The sequence below is a fragment of the Melanaphis sacchari genome, unplaced genomic scaffold, assembly GCF_002803265.2.
Source record: "Melanaphis sacchari strain LSU unplaced genomic scaffold, SCAv2.0 Contig0_pilon_pilon, whole genome shotgun sequence".
NCBI lineage: Eukaryota > Metazoa > Arthropoda > Insecta > Hemiptera > Aphididae > Melanaphis > Melanaphis sacchari.
This window is the reverse complement of record NW_020270366.1, coordinates 1,768,929-1,792,010: the sequence shown is the minus strand read 5'-3', so window position 1 is coordinate 1,792,010 and position 23,082 is coordinate 1,768,929. Positions and strand designations below refer to the sequence as shown.

Here is a 23,082-nt window from a genome sequence, read left to right as displayed (position 1 = left end):
TTGAAAATGTTTTTAAATATTAAATTAAATTATTTTTATCAATATGATATACGAGAATGTATTCAGACTTCAAATAATATAGTGTTTTTGCGTATTTATCAAGAATTTAATTGGCTATTTCTTATTTATTTTGAAGTATTTAAAATTTCTTACTATTACTTTTTAGATTTTATTTGCTGCCAAGAGTCACCTTCAAAATTGAAAATTTAAGAATTTATTTGCGCTTATGGTTTGTTAAAAAGTTATTTTTTTTTTTTTGCGCTTATGGGATATAGCTCTAAAATATGGTTACGCTCAAAAATGAACCAGGATCGCTTATGTGGTCATTCATTAGTATTTATTACATATTTACAAGATAATTACTATACCTATCAGTTGATGATATCATTGAAAAATTGTCTCATAGGAAAAACGAAAATTAAATTTTGTATTATAAACATGCATTTTACTAAATATGACCAGTTCCGTTTTGAGATTTGGGCGGGGCAGTCCCGGTTTCGAGCTATGTATCCCGCTGTCCTCAAAGAACCCAAAAATGTCCCGCTTTTAAAAAAAAGTGATCTGTGACATTTTATCATTTTTTGACTAAACTATTCGAGGGCCGAGCCAAAGCATGGTTTTTAAATAATAAAGGTTTCCTTATAATCATTTAAACAAAACCAAAACCCCGTCGCCACAACTTATCTAATAACAGCGAAATAGCAGCGTCGCGTTGGAATTGTAGACAAATATGAATTAAACACCCAAACAAATAACCTTTTATGTTAAAAAATTTTAATATTTATGTTGAAATGTATGACTTTTCTTGTATATTGTCGTATAATTATTTTTAAAAATCAATACTTTTTTTTAAACTATATAATGTCATTGATGTAGTTTGGCAGTAGATACAATCTTTATAATGATGTCTGTCGAAATATACTATGACATATTAATAATTTTTTTACTTATCAATATTTTTAATACACATATAATTAGTTCTACTAATTATAAAGTATTTTAATATTTGTTGTTTTGTAATTTTTTAAATAAAATATGTTCAATCTTAAATATATTGGTTTTGAAATAATCACTTAGAACAATAAGCCCCCAAAAATTAAATTAAATGGTTAATCCATGAAAACATTGAATAATTATATTCATGTGTATTTTAATCATAAATTTATTTTAATGTGATTGAACCAAACTCGATGAATTTCAAAATAAAGTAAAAAATAAATTAATATTCTAATATTTAATACAGTACAACTCAAGGCTAACTACAAACGGTGGATTTCGCAAAAAAATATATTGTATATTATAGTATACGATGTTGGTAGCTTAAACTACACTGACATACTCGGACAGTTCTCTCACTCCTACATTTTCAAAATTTCTGTATGAATAACCTCTACGTATTATCTAAAAACCTTGAAGCCAAAGCCCATAATTATTATCAAGCACATGCTATATACCTCCAATTTCTAATAACGATTACTAAATTACAAATTATTATGATTGTAATTCATATTACTCACAACGCATTAAAAAATTTGAAATGTTATTTAATTTTACTATTTATTTAATCACGATTAACAAGTTAATAATGGATTCAAAATAGCTCGTTATTTTACAAAAGTTATTTAATTTAGTTTATTTTTAATTTGTTAATAACTGTAATCTGTATTAAATATTGTATATAATGTTATAGTTTATAATAGTATTATTTAAATTTCTTGATTTGTATTTAAATTTAAATATATAAATAGGTATTGGTTTCAATTAGTTTATGGGAAAAATAAATAGCATTCATGCTATTTGTTGTACTTAAAAAATCAAACTGTTGAAATCCAATCTAGTTTCTCATTTATGAAGATTTTTATTATTTGAGGAGACGATTTGAGTCTTAAGATAACAGTTAGATTAGGTAAAGTTATAGTTAATTTAAAAATATAATTAACACGATAAGTAAGCCATTTAAAATACATATGAGAAATTTCAAGTCATTTAAAAAATATTTTTTCTAAAATAGTTTTCAAGTAAGCCTATGAAAAAACCCCGTGGCGGTGAGGACAAAGTTTGGTGAGACCCCTATTTTGAATATAATGGTGATCAACATGATAGGTATACAACAAAACAATAGTACAAATGAAAATGATCAAAACTAATTAAATAGAAGGTTAAAAAAGAAGAGTGAAATTCATGTAGATTAATTTTTATGATAAGATGTTATTGACTCAAAAGTTAATAAAATTAATATAATAATATGCTGTGTATAATATACATTATTATTATTATTATTACATAGGTACTTTGATCAATCAAACCTGTAGTACGCTAAAGTTATTCTTACTAATTTGCAGACTTAACTATATGATTAATCTGTATAAAAACAATAATAATATGTAGTAGATTTTATAGGTTTCGCTGGCAAGGTTATACTAGAGATGTAAAATTTACGTTTATTTTTTTTTTTTTGATAATTTACCGAGAAAAATTTACGTAAAATCTGTAAATTTGGTAAATTTTGATAATTTTTGTATGTCACCATAGGAACACCCTTAAAAACTCTTCACTTCCACTTTTTCATGAACTTATTACTATTGTATTGCTTATTTTTAACTTCTATACAATATTTCTTTTTAATTTCTTGCAGCTTCATTTCAACTTTTTTAATGACACAAATTAAATAAAAAGTAAACTACTCAGCAAACCTAAAATTAATAAGTTGTATATAATAGAAGTTGATAATAGTATCTACAGCCATGAATTATGATACTGTCATAGTCCATAGATCTTGATGTCAATAAAATTAAATTTATTAATTGCACAGTTGTAAGTAAAGATTATAATATTGTCTACAACCGTGCTTTAAATAGTGATAATAATTTATAGAATGATATGTTATGTAATAAACTATAAGTAGTTGTGGGCGTGTTGAACGTTTGACGTTTGAGTTATATAATATAAATTATAAATTATAAACTATTTCATTCTATTGATATGTTAAGAATATTCATTTCGTTAAGACGTTTAATTTAAAGTGACACATACTAATATTTTTGATAAAATTATATTTACCTGTACAAAAATAATTGGTAAATTTACCGAAATTACATCTCTAAGTTTTAATGATTACTGATAGGATTATAGAAATGAACAATAGAATTTGAATTAAATTAATTTAATTGTCTACGCACACCCTTAGGTTATTTTTCCAGAACTCTGCAGATCATTTCAAATATTACAAAAACCATTACAACATTTTAAAGATTTTTTTTCATCAGATATCACCACAATAAACGATAACTGTATACCTACTAAAATTGTACATTTTTTATAGGTTTTACTGTCCAGTACCCAAAATATCAAAAAAGGTCTGGAGTATGACATGTTGAAACCTTGGTTGAACGAAGGTCTTTTATTGAGCTCAGGTATTTCGACAAAGTAAAATTACGATAACAAACTTATCTATTTATGATATTATATGCAGGTCAAAAATGGCATAATCGGCGGAAACTCCTTACTAATACATTTCACTTTAAAACATTACACATGTACAATCCTTCCTTAAACAAAAATTCACGTATATTGGTTGATAAGTTATTAAGTGCGTCTGCGAATGGCAATAAAGAAATCTCCATCTTTGAATACGTCACTTTGTGTTCTCTGGACATGATATGTGGTAATTATTATTACACATCATTTAATTTTCAGTTGTTGGTTATAACTTACAAGTGTTTACATAGTGAAAACTATAAACATAGAACACACGCGCGACGCATGTAGGACCGAAAAACTTGTATCACTATATCCGACAACATTTTTATCATTTTATTAACACGGTTAAAGATAAACATTAAACATCTTATTAGTTATTAATTATATTTTTTTATCAATTCATTATACCTAAAAATTTTATTTCTGAAAATAAGATTCCAATGTAAATATATCTGATGGCATAATAATATACTATTTGTTGTAGAAACGATAATGGGAATTAAGATGAATGCCCAAGAAGGTAAATCAATTCAATATGTTCATTCGATTAAGAGGTATGCCTATATTTTAAAATACGAATAATAAAGCTATTGTGTTTTAATCACCAACGAACTGAATAAAAAACAATCTAGTGTAATTTTATAATAAAAAATGTTTTTAATTATTCAAATATATAATTACTTAAGTATATTGAATTATTATTACTTATTCGTGTCTATTTATTTGTTTTTAAAGTGCTTGTAAGTCAGTGATTGAACGTATTTTCAAATTCTGGCTGTGGAATGATCTGGTTTATAAAATGAGCAAAAGTGGTCAAAGTTTTTTTAAATCAATCAAAGTGCTACATGAATTTACTGATAACGTTTGTACACCCAAAAGCTAATTTAATACATTTTATTCATAAAACCATTTAGTTTTAACTGTGATCAGCAACACAAACACCAGTAAAAACTAGAAGGACAATGTGATGATTTTTATTGTATTAGATTTATATGTTGCATGACATGACATGTTCTGTTAAAAGCTATTCTATCAATTGTCGAGATTGTATATTATAGAGTATGTATTTTTTTGTAGGTAATTAAAAGTAAACGAGCATCTTTGAATAACTTAAAAACTCAAAAAGTGCAGTCAGACAGTAAATTTGGTACGTACAAACAATAAATTATCATTTTTTTTTCCATCCGTCATAAATTTCAATATTTTCAAAATAATATAAGTATTTATAAAAATACCGCTAGAATATTATATTTGTACCTACTGATCATTTAGAAAAAACACAAAAGAAATCATTCTTAGACTTACTTCTTAACCTTTTAAACGACATTCCGGATCATATGACCGATACAGACATTCGTGAAGAAGTAGACACATTTCTTTTTGAAGGTCATGACACAACTTCCGCTGCAATGACAATTACTTTGGTTTTAATGGGCATGCATTCAGATATACAAGTAAGGATTCGTTAATTGATAAAGCATTTCAATAATAATTTTCATTTAATAGGATCAAGCTCGGGACGAAGTACTTGGCATTTTTAAAGACTCCGACAGAGATGCTACGATGGAAGATTTAAATGCCATGAAATATTTAGAAGCCGTAATCAAAGAATCACTTAGAATGTATCCAAGTGTGCCAGCTTTTACGAGAAACCTAGAAAAGCCATTGCAACTCAGTGAGTGCTTAAAATTGTAACAATTAATTTTTTTAACAATTATCGGAAATTTAACTACTCTCATTTTATTTAATGTATATTTTTAAATGGTTTTAGTTTCAATATAAATTACATGAATACTTATTTATTTTTTTTTGAATAAAAAATGTTGTGTATTTTTATCATTATATTATTACTGTGATTTATAGTCAAATTATAATTGTTATATAACTAAAAACAAATGTATTCACAAAATGCTAAATTTTAAACTTCAAGTCAATAAACTAAACATTTTTGATTTTTACTTAATTAAAAATAAAATTTATCATAGTATATACTTTATTTTATTTTAAAGAACTAAATTGAATACATTTTAAAATATTTATCTAAAAATGTTTGCATATTATTGTCATATTTTTTCCAGAAAACTACACTATTCCTCCAATGACTACAATAACAGTATATCCTAGTATTTTACATCGCAATGAAGACATATATCCAAATCCTGAAGAATTTATTCCTGAAAGGTTTTTAGAAAAAGAAAATAAAGCGAAGTTTCTATTTGGGTATTTACCGTTCAGTGCCGGCGCTAGAAACTGTATTGGTACTATTATTTTTATTTTTAAAATTTAGAAATATTTTGAAACTTAACTTGGTTAATCAACGCTTAAATATTATTTTAGGACAAAAGTATGCAATGAATCAAATGAAAATAGTTATATCGACTATTTTACGTAATGCGAAGTTTGAATCCTTAGGACGCATAGAAGACATTCAGATTAGTACTCAATTAATCATGAGAATAGAGTCAATTCCAAATATGAAATTTTATAAACTTTAAAATATTAACAATATAGTGAATAATAATTAGATTAAAATATGTGTACTTATTTTTCCATAATATTTTATTTTATTTGAATACATAGGTACATTGTAAGTTTCCAAGTACTTAAATAGTTACGTATTAAGTTTAAGCTATAGCCGCTTTAGGTAATAAATAACAATAGTATGTTTTTTTAAATTTTAACCTAAAGGTAAAAAGTATTTTTAAATATTTACCTGTAATGATATGCTCACATATCATTGTTTATTACATATACATAAAATTCAATCAAATAAATTAACGGTCAAGTTGTCGCACGCAGACTAAACCCTATAAACACCCTTTCGCCACTGATGAAAGAAAACGACTTATATTATATGGTCACTAAGGAATTGACACATGAGTTGTGACAATATCTCGCAAAGCGTGTGAACCAATTTCGTTATCCAGCGGAAACGGGCCATGGTACAATGAAGCTCTCTGTCGTCTAGAAGAAAGACTATTTCTTCGAAAAAACGCTGAGTCCTTTTTATGATGGCATCGCCTGCGACTCTGGCTGGCTTGACCAGGTCGTCTTCTCTCGGTAGTGCACGAGCACCAGTCAAGCCATGAGTGCTTGAGCACCAGCCAAACTATCGAGTGCATGAGCATCGACAAAAATTATGAGTGCAGGCGCACCAGACAAGCGAGCAGGAGCTCTTCCCAAAACCACCATACGACTTACACACAAGACTCTGCGAGCGACAACTGGACTTCTTTCTTTTTCTAATTTAAATCAGTGTTGTTTTTCTTATTTAAATTTAAGTTTTCCTTTAGTCATATCGTAATTTGTGTCACCTTGCATCTTTCTCCGAAGAACGTACTATAAGTATTCACTGCGGCGAATTAAGTAAGGTGTATGTCTAAAATACTAATTGTTAGTACGGGTTATGTTACTATCTAATTTGTGTAACGGTGTATTTGATCACATTCTTGAATCACGATCTCGAGAACCCTCCGAAGAACAGGAGGAAGGTAATAACACGAGAACAAGTATACTCAATATTCATTAATACCGGACTTACATACAAGGCTTGTGTCCCTTGTGTCAGTCCGGCCGCTTTATCTTATATCATTTATCATACTTTTAATATTTTTATATTTAAACGTTTATTCCTTTTTTGTATTATTACATACCAGTACGATGATATTGTGATTTCAAAGAGTCCAGAAATAGAACTTAAATCAATTTCCATTCTACATTGACGTTTATATATTAAAAATTGCACTATTAATAATTCTTTAACAATATAACAAGTTAAGAAAAAAAACTTTAAATTTTAATGTTAATTTGAAAATTCTATTATAAAATCATCATAATCTGATATGTATAGTGTATACTAATACTTATATAGGTATACATTTTTTTCACATATGAGTTCACTTATCTACTTTATAAGCATACACGAGTGTACTATAGTTACTACTCAACAATGTTAAAACTTTCTTTACTGTTAATAATTCTTGTTGAGCTTTTTTTGTTATCCGACTAATAAGCATTAATATATGAATAAAATAACATGGTGATGTTCTAATTGTTGTATTTAGAAATATAAAAAAATTAAAGTAAAACATTGTAAAAGTTTTCAACGGTTTTCCGCGGTCCCGAATCCGAAACAGCGATTTGCTTTTTTTCTCCGTCAAAACTAAATAATATCATTATACCTAAGGTAGCTACTTAGCTCTCAGCCGTTCCGATGCATCTCCATTATCTCGAAGATTACAGACGGGGCCGAGATGGAAGTGCCTTTAATTTGTCACCCACCATCGTATACGTTTAGCCGCAGTTCGCGTTTCCCATCGGACGCAAACAGATTTGTTATGTTATTCGACGACGACGACGATAAAACAACAATAACAAATAATGAGCGACCGCAGGTGCAATGCTTCCGGTCAGACTCCATAACGTCGTCAATAGCCGATCAATCTTTATCCACAAGTTCTTCGCGCGTTTATTACATTATAAGTTTGACGGAAAACCGAGAAGACAAAAACAACGAAGGAAAAAAATATAAAAGGTGTAGGTAATATGTATTATATAATATTATTACTTTGTACGTGCGCGGAACGCTGTGTGAGCACGAAACGTCTTTTCAATCACAATTTATTTCCGATTGGAAATATTTTACGACGTCCGTCGTTGATTTTTTTCGGTTTTCGAGTGATGAATTTTTTTTGTTTTGTTTTACGTGAAATCAATTGATATTGAAACCTGCAAAAACTCGTACGACGATTAGTACCATACAGTATCACTAACACATATTCATATTAACCCGTGTCTCGTACAGCGCAATGTTCATACCTACAACCTAGGTACCTCTTTAGAAAATAGTAGGTGGATTGTGGGTGGTTGTCACGACAAAATCATATTTATAATTTATACACCATGTTTTAGTTCATCCTGTAGCCTATACGCTTTTAAAAATCTACACATTTTAAGGTTACTATATTACGTTAATGGATGAGTTAATAGTTGATTTTTCCTTTAAAACAAGAAAAAGTTTTATCTTTAAATATTGCTTATATAAAATATATAAATCGTGCCTATTTATGACAATTGTATTTTAAATATTTTTCAATAGCTATAATTATAATTTACGAGGATTTTTGTATTACATTTTCAAGCTATTTGATAAAATAAATATTTTGTTTATCCACAAATAAAAAGAAGTCAATAGATAGCTCAAAAAAAAGTAGAAATATTTTAAAAACTATACCACGTGTTAAAAATAATAATAAAACATTTGGTAAACATTTAAGTATCAATAGTTTTTGATTTTTGAGTTACAACAAAATAAGAAGTTAGACGAGAAATCAATATTATTACATAGAAATATCCTATTTCATAAAAATTTAAACTACAGACGCTCATAAAATATACCATGGAGGTGGAACTTACTAGTAAATAAATAATAATATACAAATATTCTCGATTTTATCGAAAATCAACTAAGAATAAATCATCCCTATACTATTTGGATATCTTCAAAATTTTAAAATAGCTATAATGAAAACTTAAGGAGAACCTTAATACGCTTTTCAAACTTGGCGTTTTTCCATCTTTCTTTTATTTGTCACAAGTAGATATTCGGAATTTTGGAATAATAGATACTGAAAATTTTCAATTTTGGCTTCTCAAAATTACCAATTAGATCTAATTTTCCATTAGTAGATAACAATTCTCAAAGGTTGAAGGTCAAAGTATTTTTTCTACTATTTATAGCGTAGGTACTTTTACGGAAAAAACACACATATACACATCATTGTAAGATCGATACATTCATCGCCCTGCTCGTAATCTAAAAAAGTAATTATTGTATATTGAAATAACCTTTAGCAAATTTCCTGGATACCTGCGCCACTGCATAAATGTATTTATTATTTTATTAAATGATTTTAAAGTCCGGTAGACAATCGAATTACAAACGCGTTGAGTATATTATAATTTATAATCAATGTATAACATATTTTAAACTTCAGGAAATTGTCACATACAAATATGTTATACAAGTAATATAGGTAACTATTGTGTACACACCACATTATGTTATATACCATACATGACACACGACTAAAGCGACTTTAATACCTGTAAATACCTCTACCTATAAATGTGTACATAGTCTAAACAAAAATCCTTTATTTAAACGATTCAATAACTCAATTGTCATTCTTCGTTGACAATGTTATTTGTCTTAATGTCCATTTGAATTTGAATATAATATATTATATACAGTGTGTAATCGGTTGTTGGAAACACTCTATAACTTAACAAATATTTAATATATTTGAATTCTGTTTGTTTGTGGTGCTCAACTAAGTTTTTTATAACTTATTAAAGCATTCAAACAATTTTTATGTCATATAATTTCGCGCATGCGCATAACATCTTTTTTTTTTTAAATGGCAATCCCACTATTTTTTGGCTAACTATTTTTACTCTTATTTTTTTATGAATTTTAATGGTAAAACCAACTTCCTATGTTAAAAAATAGCCGAGTTATGGATACTTGAATGATTGATATTATTTTTTTGACATTTTTGAAATATTCATCAATTTCATGGCTTAAATTTTTAACACCTCATGATATCTTCTAGTGATATTTTTAGTACCTACTTTTGGGAAGGATCCTCTTCCCCTATAGCAACTAATTTTTTTTAAATTTGTCTCCTTAGGCGATTTAAAAAAAAAAAAAAACATTGTTAATTAATTTTATTTTTATTAGTTCAAAATTAGGTACATTCAATTACTTTCATTATCTTATAAACTGTTCAAACTGCTCTCTATTATAATTTAAACATGCTTCTGTTCTTTGTAGAAATTCTTTATTTGTTGCAGATGAAATTTGCCCTTCAGTAAGTTGATTACACGCCGCAATTATTTTTTGTTTCAAATCAATAAGATTAGTAGGTGGGTTTGCATAGACGACAGTTTTTAGATATCCCCACAAAAAGTAATCAAGAGGTGTAAGATCCGGAGATCGAGGTGGCCATTTTATTATACCATTAGTTCCTATCCAACGATTTTCAAAATATTCATTTAAATAATTCTTCACGACAATTGCATTATGTGCCGGGGCTCCATCTTGTTGCAAAATCAAATTGTTTCTTGTTGCAAGAGGAATGTCGTCTAGCATGATCGGTAGCTCATTCATTAGAAAATCTAAATACCGTCTTCCATTTAATGTACCGTCGTAGAAATAAGGTCCCAACAATTTACCTCCAATCAAACTACACCAAACATTTGTTCCCCAGATACATTGATTATTTGTTTCAAAAACCCAATGGGGATTTTGAGTGTCCCAATACCGATTATTTTGTTTATTTATTACTCCGTTATTGGTGAATTTAGATTCGTCTGTCCATAATATGTAATTTAATATAATAGGATTGTCTTCTAATTGAGTTACTAACCAAGAAATAAACATAATCCTACGCTCAGCATCACCTTGGCGTAAGTGTTGAACTAAATCAGGTCTGTATGGATGAAATTTATGTTTTTTTAAAATTTTATGAACGGCATTATGAGAAATACCTATTTCAAAGCCGACATGACGCGTACTAACTCTGGGATTTGCTCTTACGTACGCCAACACTTGAAGCTCAATATCTTCCCCTAATGCATTAACTTGTCTAGGTTGTTGGTTGGCAATAACTCTTATGTTAGAAAAAGAACCAGTACTTCTTAAATTCCTTTCTAATTTATGAAAATAACTTTGTGATGGGTGTTGCCTATCTGCATTTAGAAAAACGAAAAATTGTTTAATTATTTTCACCAATAAGACGAAAAATCGTTAAAAGTACTAATTAATAATAAATACATACTTGGGTAACGTTCAACATAAGCACGTGCAGCCTGACGTGAATTTTTTTCACATTCCCAGTAAACAAAAAGCATATCAACTTTTTCTGAATTATTCATATTTTGTTCAAACTACAAGCTATCTCAATTATGAAGTTATTTGATGTAACATAACTGTTGTTTAATAAACACGCATGAGTTCGTAAAATATGACTGTAAAGCAAATACGAAACAATAGTAGCTGCACTGGCCTTTTTAAAATGAAAACAGTCGATCGTATCTAAATTATCTAATATTCAGATAAGAACAGTTAAGAAATGATGGAGAAACCCCGTACCTATCATTTAATGGTTATTTAAAATATCCAATAATAGAAATAAAATTGACATGTTTAAATTATAAGCAGTTTGAACAGTTTATAAGATAATGAAAGTAATTGAATGTACCTAATTTTGAACTAATAAAAATAAAATTAATTAACAATGTTTTTTTTTTTTTTTTTTAAATCGCCTAAGGAGACAAATTTAAAAAAAAATTAGTTGCTATAGGGGAAGAGGATCCTTCCCAAAAGTAGGTACTAAAAATATCACTAGAAGATATCATGAGGTGTTAAAAATTTAAGCCATGAAATTGATGAATATTTCAAAAATGTCAAAAAAATAATATCAATCATTCAAGTATCCATAACTCGGCTATTTTTTAACATAGGAAGTTGGTTTTACCATTAAAATTCATAAAAAAATAAGAGTAAAAATAGTTAGCCAAAAAATAGTGGGATTGCCATTTAAAAAAAAAAGATGTTATGCGCATGCGCGAAATTATATGACATAAAAATTGTTTGAATGCTTTAATAAGTTATAAAAAACTTAGTTGAGCACCACAAACAAACAGAATTCAAATATATTAAATATTTGTTAAGTTATAGAGTGTTTCCAACAACCGATTACACACAGTATATGTATATCATATTTTAGGTACCCTCAAGTTCATGGAATCGCCGCACGACATCAGTTTAAAATGTTATCGATATGACACTTGAAACACTTGAAACAACCGAATGTCATATAACTGAATAACTGATATTTCACCTGTGTTAACACGTATAAAGCTAATTAAATAGATATATCATATCGAGTAAATAAGACGTACAATTCGCGCACCGAATGGTGTGGTTCAACCTACTCGATTTCGGCAAGACAGCATAGGTACATATTATAATTTCGAATTCTTAAATAAAAACATTTTTATTTACCGACATTGGTATTTAGTAATCAATTAAAATAAAATAAAATAAAATATTTTATAAATATAAAATTTCATAAGGAATACTTTACCTAGGCAATTATTAAACTGTTAAAATAATCAAGCCCGTTAACACGTAGCCATGTAAGTATTTACTATTAAACCAATGAGCATTGAGTAGCGAGTACATTATTATCAATAAATCCTATGTTGCTATGTACAATTAGAATTAAATGAAATAATGATAATATGATAGCTCATTGGCACGGGTCGTAATGATTCTATTAACAAATTAATTCCAAAAAATTTATATTTATCTATTATTTTTTATTATGATACTTTATTAAAATTAAAAATAATTATAAGGGGAGATTTTCAAAAATTTTTACCTCTATTCCAGATCATTTATTTCTCTTATTGCTATCACTTACATTTGATCAGGTACCGAACGACAGAGAACGTAACATGAGTATGATATAATTAAAGTTCAAAAATACAATTCAATTTAATTTAACCTATACGGGCTATTGATAATTTAAATTTATCAGTTTGGAAAGCTATAAAATGACCGTGTTCTACTAAAATTTAAATTTAACATTAACACCAAACTTGATTCATTTCAAATTCTAAAAATGAAAGTACCTACCCAAGTCTTCACTTAACGCCGATGTTTGGTTCCTAGTTAATACGACGTTAATTAAAAAACTTTAAATGAAACAATTTTTACACACACTACTTAATCATGTTTTTATCACGTCATGATAAAATATGCAAATATACAGATGTAATCGTATGTACATACACGAAAACTAAATTGTGGAAAGCAAGTATTATCGAACAATTGATTATCGAAAAATGAAATGAAAAACAAATAAGAAATACATATTAGTATATTACCCTAAAATAAATAAAAATAGTACCTACGTGGATAATAGGCTTGCCAATAAGATCGATAACAATATTACCTATCTGAAAATGATCGATGGAATTGACAATTTTAAACAAACAATATTAATAAAACAATCTGGTGTACTTATCAACACGTGTATTAAAAACGACGTTTTACTGAAACCGTTTCAGAGTTAAACAATACTCAAGTTTCTTAAACTTTTACGATGTAAGAGAGAAACAACATTAAATGAAGACGACCTACTGTATTGATTTTAAGACTATGGGTTTTTTTTTAATTTTTGTGTTATCACCCCTTCAAAATCATAACACCTGATTTTGAGGCTTAGGGAATGGTTTAATAGAAGAAAATAGGATTTAATACATACTTTGGAAAAGAAGATTAGTTAAAAAATCCATATTTCTTTTTAAAATAATTAATCAAATCATGTTTGTTCATAACTAATAAAACAACTTCAATCTTATCACATAAAATGAATAATTTATCAAATTGTTTGCTTAAACTATAAAATAAATAATTACACAAAATAAAGTAACAAGTACATTATTTGCATACATAATTTATCTAAAGAATCTGAGTTTTAAAAAAAGAAAGAAAAGTAGTTGGAGAGCAGCAACACATTTTATTATGAGCCAATAATCAATATCATTGTAACAAACGAAAATAAGGCTGATAAAATACATGTATGACAAAAAAACTAATAAATTCACAAAATGTTGATAAAACATTAAAAATTATATATAAAAAAAAACCATAATTGTTTCAATAAAAATATTTAAATTTAAATTAAATGAACATAGAAGTAACACAAAATTAATTCACTAACAATTGAATTTAATATGCTAAATCTACATTTATGTCTTAAGAATGTGCTAAACATTAATAAAAAAGATGCGGTCAATAATAAATCACTAAAAAAAAAAAAAAAAATAATGAAATAAAAAAAGTATATATCTTAATATTCATGTACATATGAAATATATGTACATATCTTTTCAAGGAATATGATGAGATAATATAATAGTAATTAAATTGGTATTTAGCTTTTTTTGACATACACTAATAAATAGTGATCAAAATAAAAAGCAACTATGTTCAATTTTTATTTTATAGACCAATAAGGTAAATAATTAAATGTCTGGTAGTGTTTAGACTTCTTATTTACATGGCATAATAGTGACTTATTAAATACAATAATAAATGTTTTAAATTTTTTTTAAATAAGGGAAACCTATGCAAATACTAGTATATGTAATAGTGTATCTTAACACTAGAAACAGGTGACAACATTTGATTCGTTAATGTTAAAAAAAAAAAATCAATAAAAAAATTCTACGCATTTGTTTTGAATCATACACAGTGTGTAAGAAAGTCTGCCATTTATCACTCAACCAAAATCTTAGGTTTTTCCCAAGGAAATATGTCACGACCAAAATGTCCATATGTGCTCGTTTTTTGGTAAATTGGGTTTCGTAGATTTAAATCCCTGAAAATAATAACATTATGTTAAATAAATTTTATCATTAAAAAATATTTGAATTATAGAATAGTATTTCTTAATTAGATCTGCTGATAGGAAACTAATAGCAATTATAAGTGAACTTTGCATCTACATAAAAAATAATCTTGATAAAATATTTTTTCTCAAACCCATGAAATTAACATAAACTCATTGAAAAATACTATTTATAGAATTTATTTATTAAGTTTTAATTTTATCTTTTACTGCATTACATATTAATTGTTATATTACATTAAATAAACCTTGATTTATACTAACCTGACTATTCTTCCTGGTCTTAAATCAAAATTACTGTTTACAATTTTCAATAATTCTTTTTGAGTTTTAGTAGATGTGCCATAGTGGAAAAGTGTTATTGATATTGGCTCAGCTACTCCAATTGCATATGATACCTTTCGCAATAAAAAAATAACTCAATATCTATCACAATATATAATAAGTTAATAAACTATACATACTTGTACAAGACAACGTTTGCAAAGGCCAGATTTTACCAAAGACTTAGCAACCCAACGGGCAGCATATGCTGCAGATCTGTCAACTTTAGTGAAATCCTTGCCTGAGAATGCACCACCACCATGAGCTCCCCAACCACCATAAGTATCAACAATAATTTTTCGTCCCGTCAAACCAGCATCACACTAAGAAACAAATCATAAATAATAAATTTTTGTAGATTTTTTATACTCTCTTGAAAAATTTACTTGAGGACCGCCCATTACGAACTGACCACATGGATTGATGTGAAAAACGGTTCTGTCATCAAGATACTGAGAAGGAATCACTGTCTTAACAACTTTAGACATAACTTCTTGCCGTAAGTCTTCTAAGGAAATCTTTTCAGAATGTTGCACAGATATAACAACTGTGTGAACTCTTTGTGGTATGCAAGCACCACCAACCAAACAGTATTCACATGTTACCTATGGACATCGATTAGTAATATTAATTAATTTATATAATTATTAAATACACTAATAACTAATATAATTGTTCTTTAAATTTATTGTATCACTTTATTACTATAGCAATGTTCTATTTAAAAAGTATTGAATACTTAAATAATTTAAAATTATAATAATCAGTATGTAATAATTAATGTACCCACAGACTGAATAATATGTTATTGTTTCATTGTTTGTTATAATACAAAATGTATTATTACAAAAATTTAAAAGAGAAAATATAAATAGGCAAAATATTATTTCAATTGGTGTTTAAATACAGATAAATTATTTTAAGAAAAAAAATAAAACTGTTTGAGATATTAATTTTAAAAACTTAAAAATTGAATCAAAATAACATTATAATAGAAATAGAAATTGTATCATACCTATAATAAATGAAAACTTGATAATTATGATAGCTATAAATAATTATATTATTATATAATAAAAAATAAATTCACTTTTAAATAAACCAAATATTTGTATTCAGTTTATAAATTTAAATCAAATAAGCTAGAGCCAGAAATTAATTAATAAATTGTAATTATAACTCTTGAATTAAACAATTGAATAAATTGTATTATGAATAGTACAGTTATAAAATACACTAACTATAAAATAATAAAAATATTAATGAATAAATATCAAACATATTTTATTTTATTCACCTGTGTTTTAGTGTCAGGACGTGCCCACCAAAGTACTCCATTTCTTCGAAGTTCAGCTACTTTTTCATTAAGCTTGTGAGCAAGTACCACAGTTAAAGGCATGCATTCTTCCGTTTCATCTGTAGCATAGCCAAACATAAGGCCCTGCAATTTGCAATGTTATCAATTGACTAAGTATAATCATTTTAATAAGAAAAAAGTCAATGAATTTTAAAATGTACAACTTATTTAAAAAACTCAACAGGCAACACCAAATTAATATTTGTTATGGTAAAAAATATCTACTTTGGTAAATTCTAAACATTTCAAATCCCACTCAAAAGTTTATTAAATTTACTAGTTTAAAATGGTATCACATATATTTCAACAATTATGTATTAACAATGAGTATAAATTGTATTGCCAAAATACTCAAAAGTATTAAATACAACAACCAAAAAAAAAATTTCCCAAAAAATTCACTTGTTAATTAAACTTATTAAGCATTTTATTCATGTCTACCAGATACCACTTTAAATTGTATTAATAGGGCTAATTCATACAGTTAATGGAAAATAATAAAATGTTAAATAAATCATTACATTTTAGTATCTATAGTTCATCTATACTTTATACAGTAGTCCTCAATTTAAGTGTAGTAGTATACTAGTGATATGTGAACTAACCAAGACTATCATAAAATGATAGAAAATATAATATACATATTGCAGTATGTAAAGTGCATCCTAGGATTTTTAAAAAAAAAAAAAAAAAAAAAGGATACCAAGAACAAAAAAAGGTGAAGAACTACTGATTTAATACATAGATATACCTTAATACCGTATATTAATTTAAGTACACAGTTGTAAATAAATCACCCATAGAATTCATAGTTAATTGCTATTTGTCATAAATGTATAATTCATTAAATGATATGATGTATAAAAAAAAGTAAGAATTAATTAATATTATAAATAAATATAGTTTAAAAATTATATTTATAAACACAGCATTTTTACGTGCATTTAAAATCAAATCCCATGCAATGTCATGCAATCATGAATTAAATAGCAGCAGAATATAAAAATGTTACCACACCAAATACTTAAATTTAGTTAATTAATCGTACTAGTAAATTGTAATACATTTTATAATATTTTGATAAATTTATATATTTTTTTTTTCATTCCTGCTAAAATCACTTTCTCACTAGCCTAGTGAGTCAGCAAAAATTTTGAATATCGTCCAACACTGCACTGATATTTAATTTTGTCTAGACATAAATTATTGCATAATCATCTTCAACAATAATATACATGCTAAATATTTTTGCTTGTCTCAGAATTCATTATAACTTATAACATGAATAAATTTGCTTTAGTCAATTGATCATATTACTCATACATATTATAGACAAGTTATAAACGAGCTTATCTCGGAAAAACACCTACCTGAGATACTTAAACAAAACATCACATTTCTACTTTAATGCAGGATAACCCGATTGTGACCAACATGATTTGGGAATTATCATAGCAATTCAACATGTTTTTTTTCTTTTTAAACAAACATAATAGTATCATACTATATAGTAGTAAAATAGAGTTCATTTTAAAAATTTACATACTATAAGATAAAATAGTAGATAATACATTTTATTTTTAAATATTTGAATGTAGTTGGTAACTACAATTCTACACAAAGAATATTGGTCACAACTAGTTTTTGTGAAAAATAGTTAAAATTTGATTTTTGCCCAATACCACAGTCAATTTGCATTTTTTCCTGGGCATTTCTGAGCTTTGATCAACCTTAAAATTTGTCATGAACACACCCATTCTCACCATTTCATCAGGGTAGTCAATATAAACACAAGTTACTAACAAACTAATTAATAATTATCTAAAACTCTGAATTTTTCTGTTCTGAAAAAACATACCTGATCACCAGCACCAACCTCCTCAGCAGTCCTGTTGATATGTACACCAGCAGCAATATTTGGAGATTGTTGATCAATAGCAAGCATCACCGAACATGTCTTGTAATCAAAACCTGGCAACCCGACAGCGGGACAACACACAACACATAGCAACAATCAGCAACTTATTTGCAGTTTAATTTAATTAAACAAAACATTGTGTATTTAATCTAATATTACTAAACAAATAAAATTTGCAAAAACAAAAAAAACCTTAAACTATTAATAACAAAATTATTGATAGATTTGCTTTATAAATTATTAACTTTTTAACTCTTATTTTAATTTTAATAGGAGGTAGCTACGGTATCCTAAACTCACTCAAACATTTCTGTTCAGATAGTCAATAATTAAATTCATATAAATTAAAAATAAATATTATAGATAATGGATATGTTAATAGATTTTTAGTTCTAATCTAGAATTGTCCACACACACTCAATACACTTTTTACACATATAATTGTTTTTACAAAATAATGATATAGTACAACAATATGTAAATAAAATTAAATACATTATTGTTTATTACCCTCTCATTAATTATTAAGTGTACTAACTAATGAATTTTCTCAAGTAAAGGTTAAACAACCAAAAATGATCTTGACTAAAAACAGTTTTATTTCATGCAATAAGCAGATGATTATTTAATTTCTTAAATGGATCCTTGTTTCTTATTTTTACATGCAAGAATAAAAAACATGATTGTTAAAGGCGGTATACATAATATTAGCAATTAATGATTTTTGCAACCCGATTGAATTCAAAAAATATTTCATTCATATCCACCAACATAAAAATATATATTTTCATTCTTTTATTTTCAAAAAATACATTAAAAGTAATGCTTAATAACTTGAAAAAAAAAACAATGATTAGCATTGTTAAATATAGTAAAAGCCCATATTAATATAAAAACCTATTTTAAAGATAATTTATTTGAATTAAATTAAATTAATATATCCGTCATGTATATTATGATCAACATGTTGATTCATAAGCACTTAAAATATATTAAAAAAGTATATCACGAAAACCACTTACCTCACACATAATATCAATAAATATTAAAAAAAGCAATTTGTGATAGAAAACTTAAATATTCTCGATTAAAATGTTGAATCGTATAAATTCCAATGATATGATAAAATCCCAAAAATACAAAAGCTGATCTCTTACAATATGACAATCACAAAATATTTTGCAATTCATTTCACCCCCAAAACCAATGTTTTTGTAGATACCCTACCTGATCCCCAGCCCCAATTGCATCTTCAATTTTGTTAACGTGTACACCATCTGCAATATTAGATGACTGCTCATCAACTGTGACGAGAACATTGCATGTCTTGTAGTCAAACCCTGTTGGTGGTATATGTTTATGTTTATGACTTAACTATATTCAAAAGACTTGGACCTAACTGATTTTTACTATAAATTATATAAATAGAATATTTGTATTTGTGGTATAGGATAAGCAGCCACCTTACCTTAATTATTAATATGAAAAAATTTAATTCATAAAATAAATTAATGAAAAAATGACCATATTGAAATCAAACAAGAATATCAAGTATATATAATTGATAGCAAGACAACCAGCAATAAAAATTAAAATTAGGAATATCAAATGAAACTTAATAATATAATTTTAAAGTCTTTATAAGTAATAAACCCAACAAAGAGTACATTTTCTTTTAAAAAAATGAGTGTATAACTACAAAGCTATCCTTGGTTTTAATCTAATAAACACATTAATTTAAGTGATAGCAAAACAGTATGTAATCTTATTAAAGCACAAACAACCAAAAAAAGAATTAATTTAAAAACAAAAATGTAATTGTATAGAATAAAATGTAGTATTTTGTCATAAAACAATTTAAATAGAGCATAAATTAATTTTGTTATTTATAAATCAATATTATTTGCAAATGAATAATGGTTAAAACATCAAATAATGGGATGGAAATTATGAGATACACTTTACTATAAATTCAAGTTTAAAATTTATATGGTGGTATTATAAATGATACCAATCAATAAATAATTAAATACAATTCAAGAATTTAAAGTTCTTTAACTATAATTAAATATTATTTTTTCTATAAGTTAAATGTAATCATAAATATTAATCATAATATGATAATTAACAACCTATTCAAATATTAAGAATATTTGCCGGATTACTTATCTACGTAGAAATTTAAATATATTTATATTATCTAATAGTACAATTTTATCCAAACTTATTTAATAATCATACGATTTGTAATCCTGCCCTATTGACTTAGTAATTGATTAGTCATATTAAATGATAAATAATACCATTAATTTAACACCTATTGGTCCCATTAAAAATATACTCATTATAAATAAATTCTGTTAAACATATTTTTAAGAAAAATTAATTCTTGGGCGATTGTAAATTATACTTAAGATAGGAAAGTATATTTAAATTAGGCAATTACCTTTTGATGAATCATCATAGCCTATATGTTTAATAGTGTCTCGAACTACTCTTTGATAATCAACATTGGCTTTGGATGTTATTTCTCCACAAAGTAAAACCATTCCAGTTTTGGTAACAGTTTCTGAAAAAAAAATAGTTTTATTTAAATTTAAATATAAAAAAATCTAAGTAGAAGTTATATTTCAATTATTTATTCTCAATTGATGAAGTACTTGAGTTTTATAAAGGTTATATCAAGAGCATAATAAAGAATTGTCAAGATAATATCAATAAATAATGTCGAATATTTGGTATATTATCTAATAATATATGATATAACAATATATTCTCCTGACGCATTTGTTAATCCATTACTAACATAAATCATGAAATAGTATACCAAGAAACATTGTTTTTTTAGTATTAGGCAAATAATATAAAAATTATAAGCCTCTTATGGCAAATAATATAAAAATTATAAGCCTCTTATTATCTGTTATTTATAAACATTTTCGGTTATAGCATAAACTCTATTTTTGTGGAAAATGAAAAATTTTAAATTCAAATTTGTAGGTTATGGCATAACTCTAAATATTCCATATCAAATATAACCTTAAAAACTTGCAGAAATGATAAAAAGTTATAGGTCTAATACATTTTAATGTAAATATTGATACAGAATATTAATGCAGTAAAAAGGTGATAAAAAATTAAAATAATAATAAAACTTACCGCAAGCCACTTTTGCATCGGGGTCTTGTTCCAGATGTGCGTCTAAAATAGCATCACTGATCTGATCACACATTTTGTCTAGAAGAAAAAACAACAGAATCTATATATTAATTTACATATACTATTTGGTAGGAGTCGTCTTATGCAAATAGGAAATAACTTCGGGAAAAACTAACTTCTGACACACTATTCACTTAGTATGGTATGGTTTTTGCAACCCAACGTCGCCTTTTTTGTCGGGAGTTTTTATCGAGAAACTTGAAAAACCGATGCAAGACAAAACATACACGATACGTATTACACCCGCCATAATAAACAATTAACAGTGGAAAGAAGTAGGGATGATTACATAATATGTAAACGGAAAAATTCAAATTGATTCTCAGAAACGACGCAATTACTTAGGGTGGTTGATGATGACACGATATGTCCACCTCGGACATACAAAACACGTGTTCGGTGAACGAAAGTAAAATAATTTTAGACAAGGAAAAACATCGGTAAAACTACTAACTACACAACCGAATATACAGGCGTGTAACCTAATCTACCCATGATCTATGTTATTAGATTTATTACATCGATTATCTTACCAGGATGTCCTTCTCCGACAGATTCGGAAGTGAAAAGGAACATCTCACCGTCCGGGCTTTCTGGCGGAAGTCCGCTGTTACCGTGTCCGTTGGCAAACCCGTTGGTGTGTGCGTATTTTTTTTCTTCAGGCATGACGGTTTTGGTTGAGGTATTGTGATGATGCTCTACTTAGTTTCGTCGAGTATTTAATGTTGCTACTGCAGCGTTTTCTGTTACGAAGACTTTGAAGTCTGCTGAAACGCAAAAAATAAAGTACGAACGTTAGTCGTTTAAACTATCAGCGAGTATCGGCAACTTATGTGTACGGTGATAAAGTTACTAATATTATTATAACGACAAAAACAATGAATAATTATAACTGTTAATGAGAATAAATAACTACGGACCGCGGCTGTTCGAGTTGATAGCGATGTTGCTGCTGCTGCTTCCGTTGCTGCAATTGCTCAGACGGCAAGGCCCCGTAAGGTTCGATCGGGATGTACGAATCGTTCGGATGCCAAGTACAGAAAGAACGATTCGTTCAGAGATGGCCGATACGGAACAGCACAAAACGCGCCGGAACAGTGTTGCCAACAAGGTGCATCATCGTGCCGATTACCGGTCCGATAAAACCCCGCAAAACACCTCTCATCCATCTCGTATTGCCGCGAGACCACCACCGCGTGACAACAGTAGTGACGGTGCACACGTGCGGGCGGCGGTGGCGACTGATTGACGCCGTACGATTACACAAATTACAATAAGCACAATGCGGTCGTCTCATA

At 27.3% G+C, this 23,082-nt stretch overlaps 3 protein-coding genes across 7 annotated transcripts in view; 1 reads left to right on the top strand and 2 right to left on the bottom strand.

Annotated features, from left to right (window-relative positions):
* Positions 1-6,012, top strand: part of LOC112601416 (cytochrome P450 4C1-like) — a 33,043-nt gene extending 27,031 nt beyond the window's left edge. For both annotated transcript variants that reach the window (XM_025349062.1, XM_025349057.1), the window contains exons 3-11: positions 3,323-3,413; positions 3,473-3,664; positions 3,965-4,034; positions 4,216-4,342; positions 4,558-4,627; positions 4,753-4,934; positions 4,987-5,155; positions 5,559-5,738; positions 5,818-6,012. In XM_025349062.1, the coding sequence (XP_025204847.1) occupies positions 3,323-3,413; positions 3,473-3,664; positions 3,965-4,034; positions 4,216-4,342; positions 4,558-4,627; positions 4,753-4,934; positions 4,987-5,155; positions 5,559-5,738; positions 5,818-5,975 (1,239 nt within the window). In that variant the 3' untranslated portion in view covers positions 5,976-6,012. The remainder of the gene's footprint in view (positions 1-3,322; positions 3,414-3,472; positions 3,665-3,964; positions 4,035-4,215; positions 4,343-4,557; positions 4,628-4,752; positions 4,935-4,986; positions 5,156-5,558; positions 5,739-5,817) is intronic.
* Positions 6,013-10,252: 4,240 nt separating this feature from the next.
* LOC112598348 lies at positions 10,253-11,418 on the bottom strand. The gene is made up of 3 exons (XM_025344776.1): positions 11,322-11,418; positions 11,020-11,232; positions 10,253-10,584 (listed from the first exon to the last, which is right to left on the bottom strand). The coding sequence occupies exons 1-3, from the start codon at positions 11,416-11,418 to the stop codon at positions 10,253-10,255; spliced, it is 642 nt and encodes a 213-aa protein (XP_025200561.1).
* A 3,111-nt stretch (positions 11,419-14,529) lies between these two features.
* Positions 14,530-22,836, bottom strand: LOC112591163 (S-adenosylmethionine synthase). 4 transcript variants are annotated; one of them, XM_025334894.1, is made up of 10 exons: positions 22,705-22,836; positions 22,318-22,551; positions 21,725-21,802; positions 21,012-21,134; positions 19,793-19,905; positions 16,588-16,731; positions 15,677-15,895; positions 15,431-15,613; positions 15,231-15,364; positions 14,530-14,936 (listed from the first exon to the last, which is right to left on the bottom strand). In XM_025334894.1, exons 2-10 carry the CDS (start codon positions 22,448-22,450, stop codon positions 14,834-14,836), a joined length of 1,230 nt encoding a protein of 409 aa, XP_025190679.1. In that variant the 5' UTR covers positions 22,451-22,551; positions 22,705-22,836; the 3' UTR covers positions 14,530-14,833. The 4 variants fall into 4 exon arrangements, with proteins under 4 accessions (XP_025190679.1, XP_025190664.1, XP_025190688.1 ...); XM_025334879.1 differs by having other exon boundaries at positions 22,318-22,548; XM_025334903.1 differs by having other exon boundaries at positions 19,793-19,842; positions 22,318-22,548.
* Positions 22,837-23,082: the final 246 nt, after the last annotated feature.

What these genes read in the sequence shown, in the direction of transcription:
- LOC112598348 (XM_025344776.1), bottom strand. Translation starts at nt 11,418, where the DNA reads ATGAATAATTCAGAAAAAGTTGATATGCTTTTTGTTTACTGGGAATGT. An exon ending in TTATGTTGAACGTTACCCAA is followed by an intron (nt 11,233 to 11,321) that starts GTATGTATTTAT and finishes TTCTAAATGCAG; the next exon opens with ATAGGCAACACCCATCACAA. An exon ending in TGAAATAGGTATTTCTCATA is followed by an intron (nt 10,585 to 11,019) that starts ATGCCGTTCATA and finishes TGATTTTGCAAC; the next exon opens with AAGATGGAGCCCCGGCACAT.
- LOC112591163 (XM_025334894.1), bottom strand. Translation starts at nt 22,450, where the DNA reads ATGCCTGAAGAAAAAAAATACGCACACACCAACGGGTTTGCCAACGGA. An exon ending in CAATTGGGGCTGGGGATCAG is followed by an intron (nt 16,732 to 19,792) that starts GTAGGGTATCTA and finishes TGCAAATTGCAG; the next exon opens with GGCCTTATGTTTGGCTATGC. An exon ending in AGACCAGGAAGAATAGTCAG is followed by an intron (nt 14,937 to 15,230) that starts GTTAGTATAAAT and finishes TATTATTTTCAG; the next exon opens with GGATTTAAATCTACGAAACC.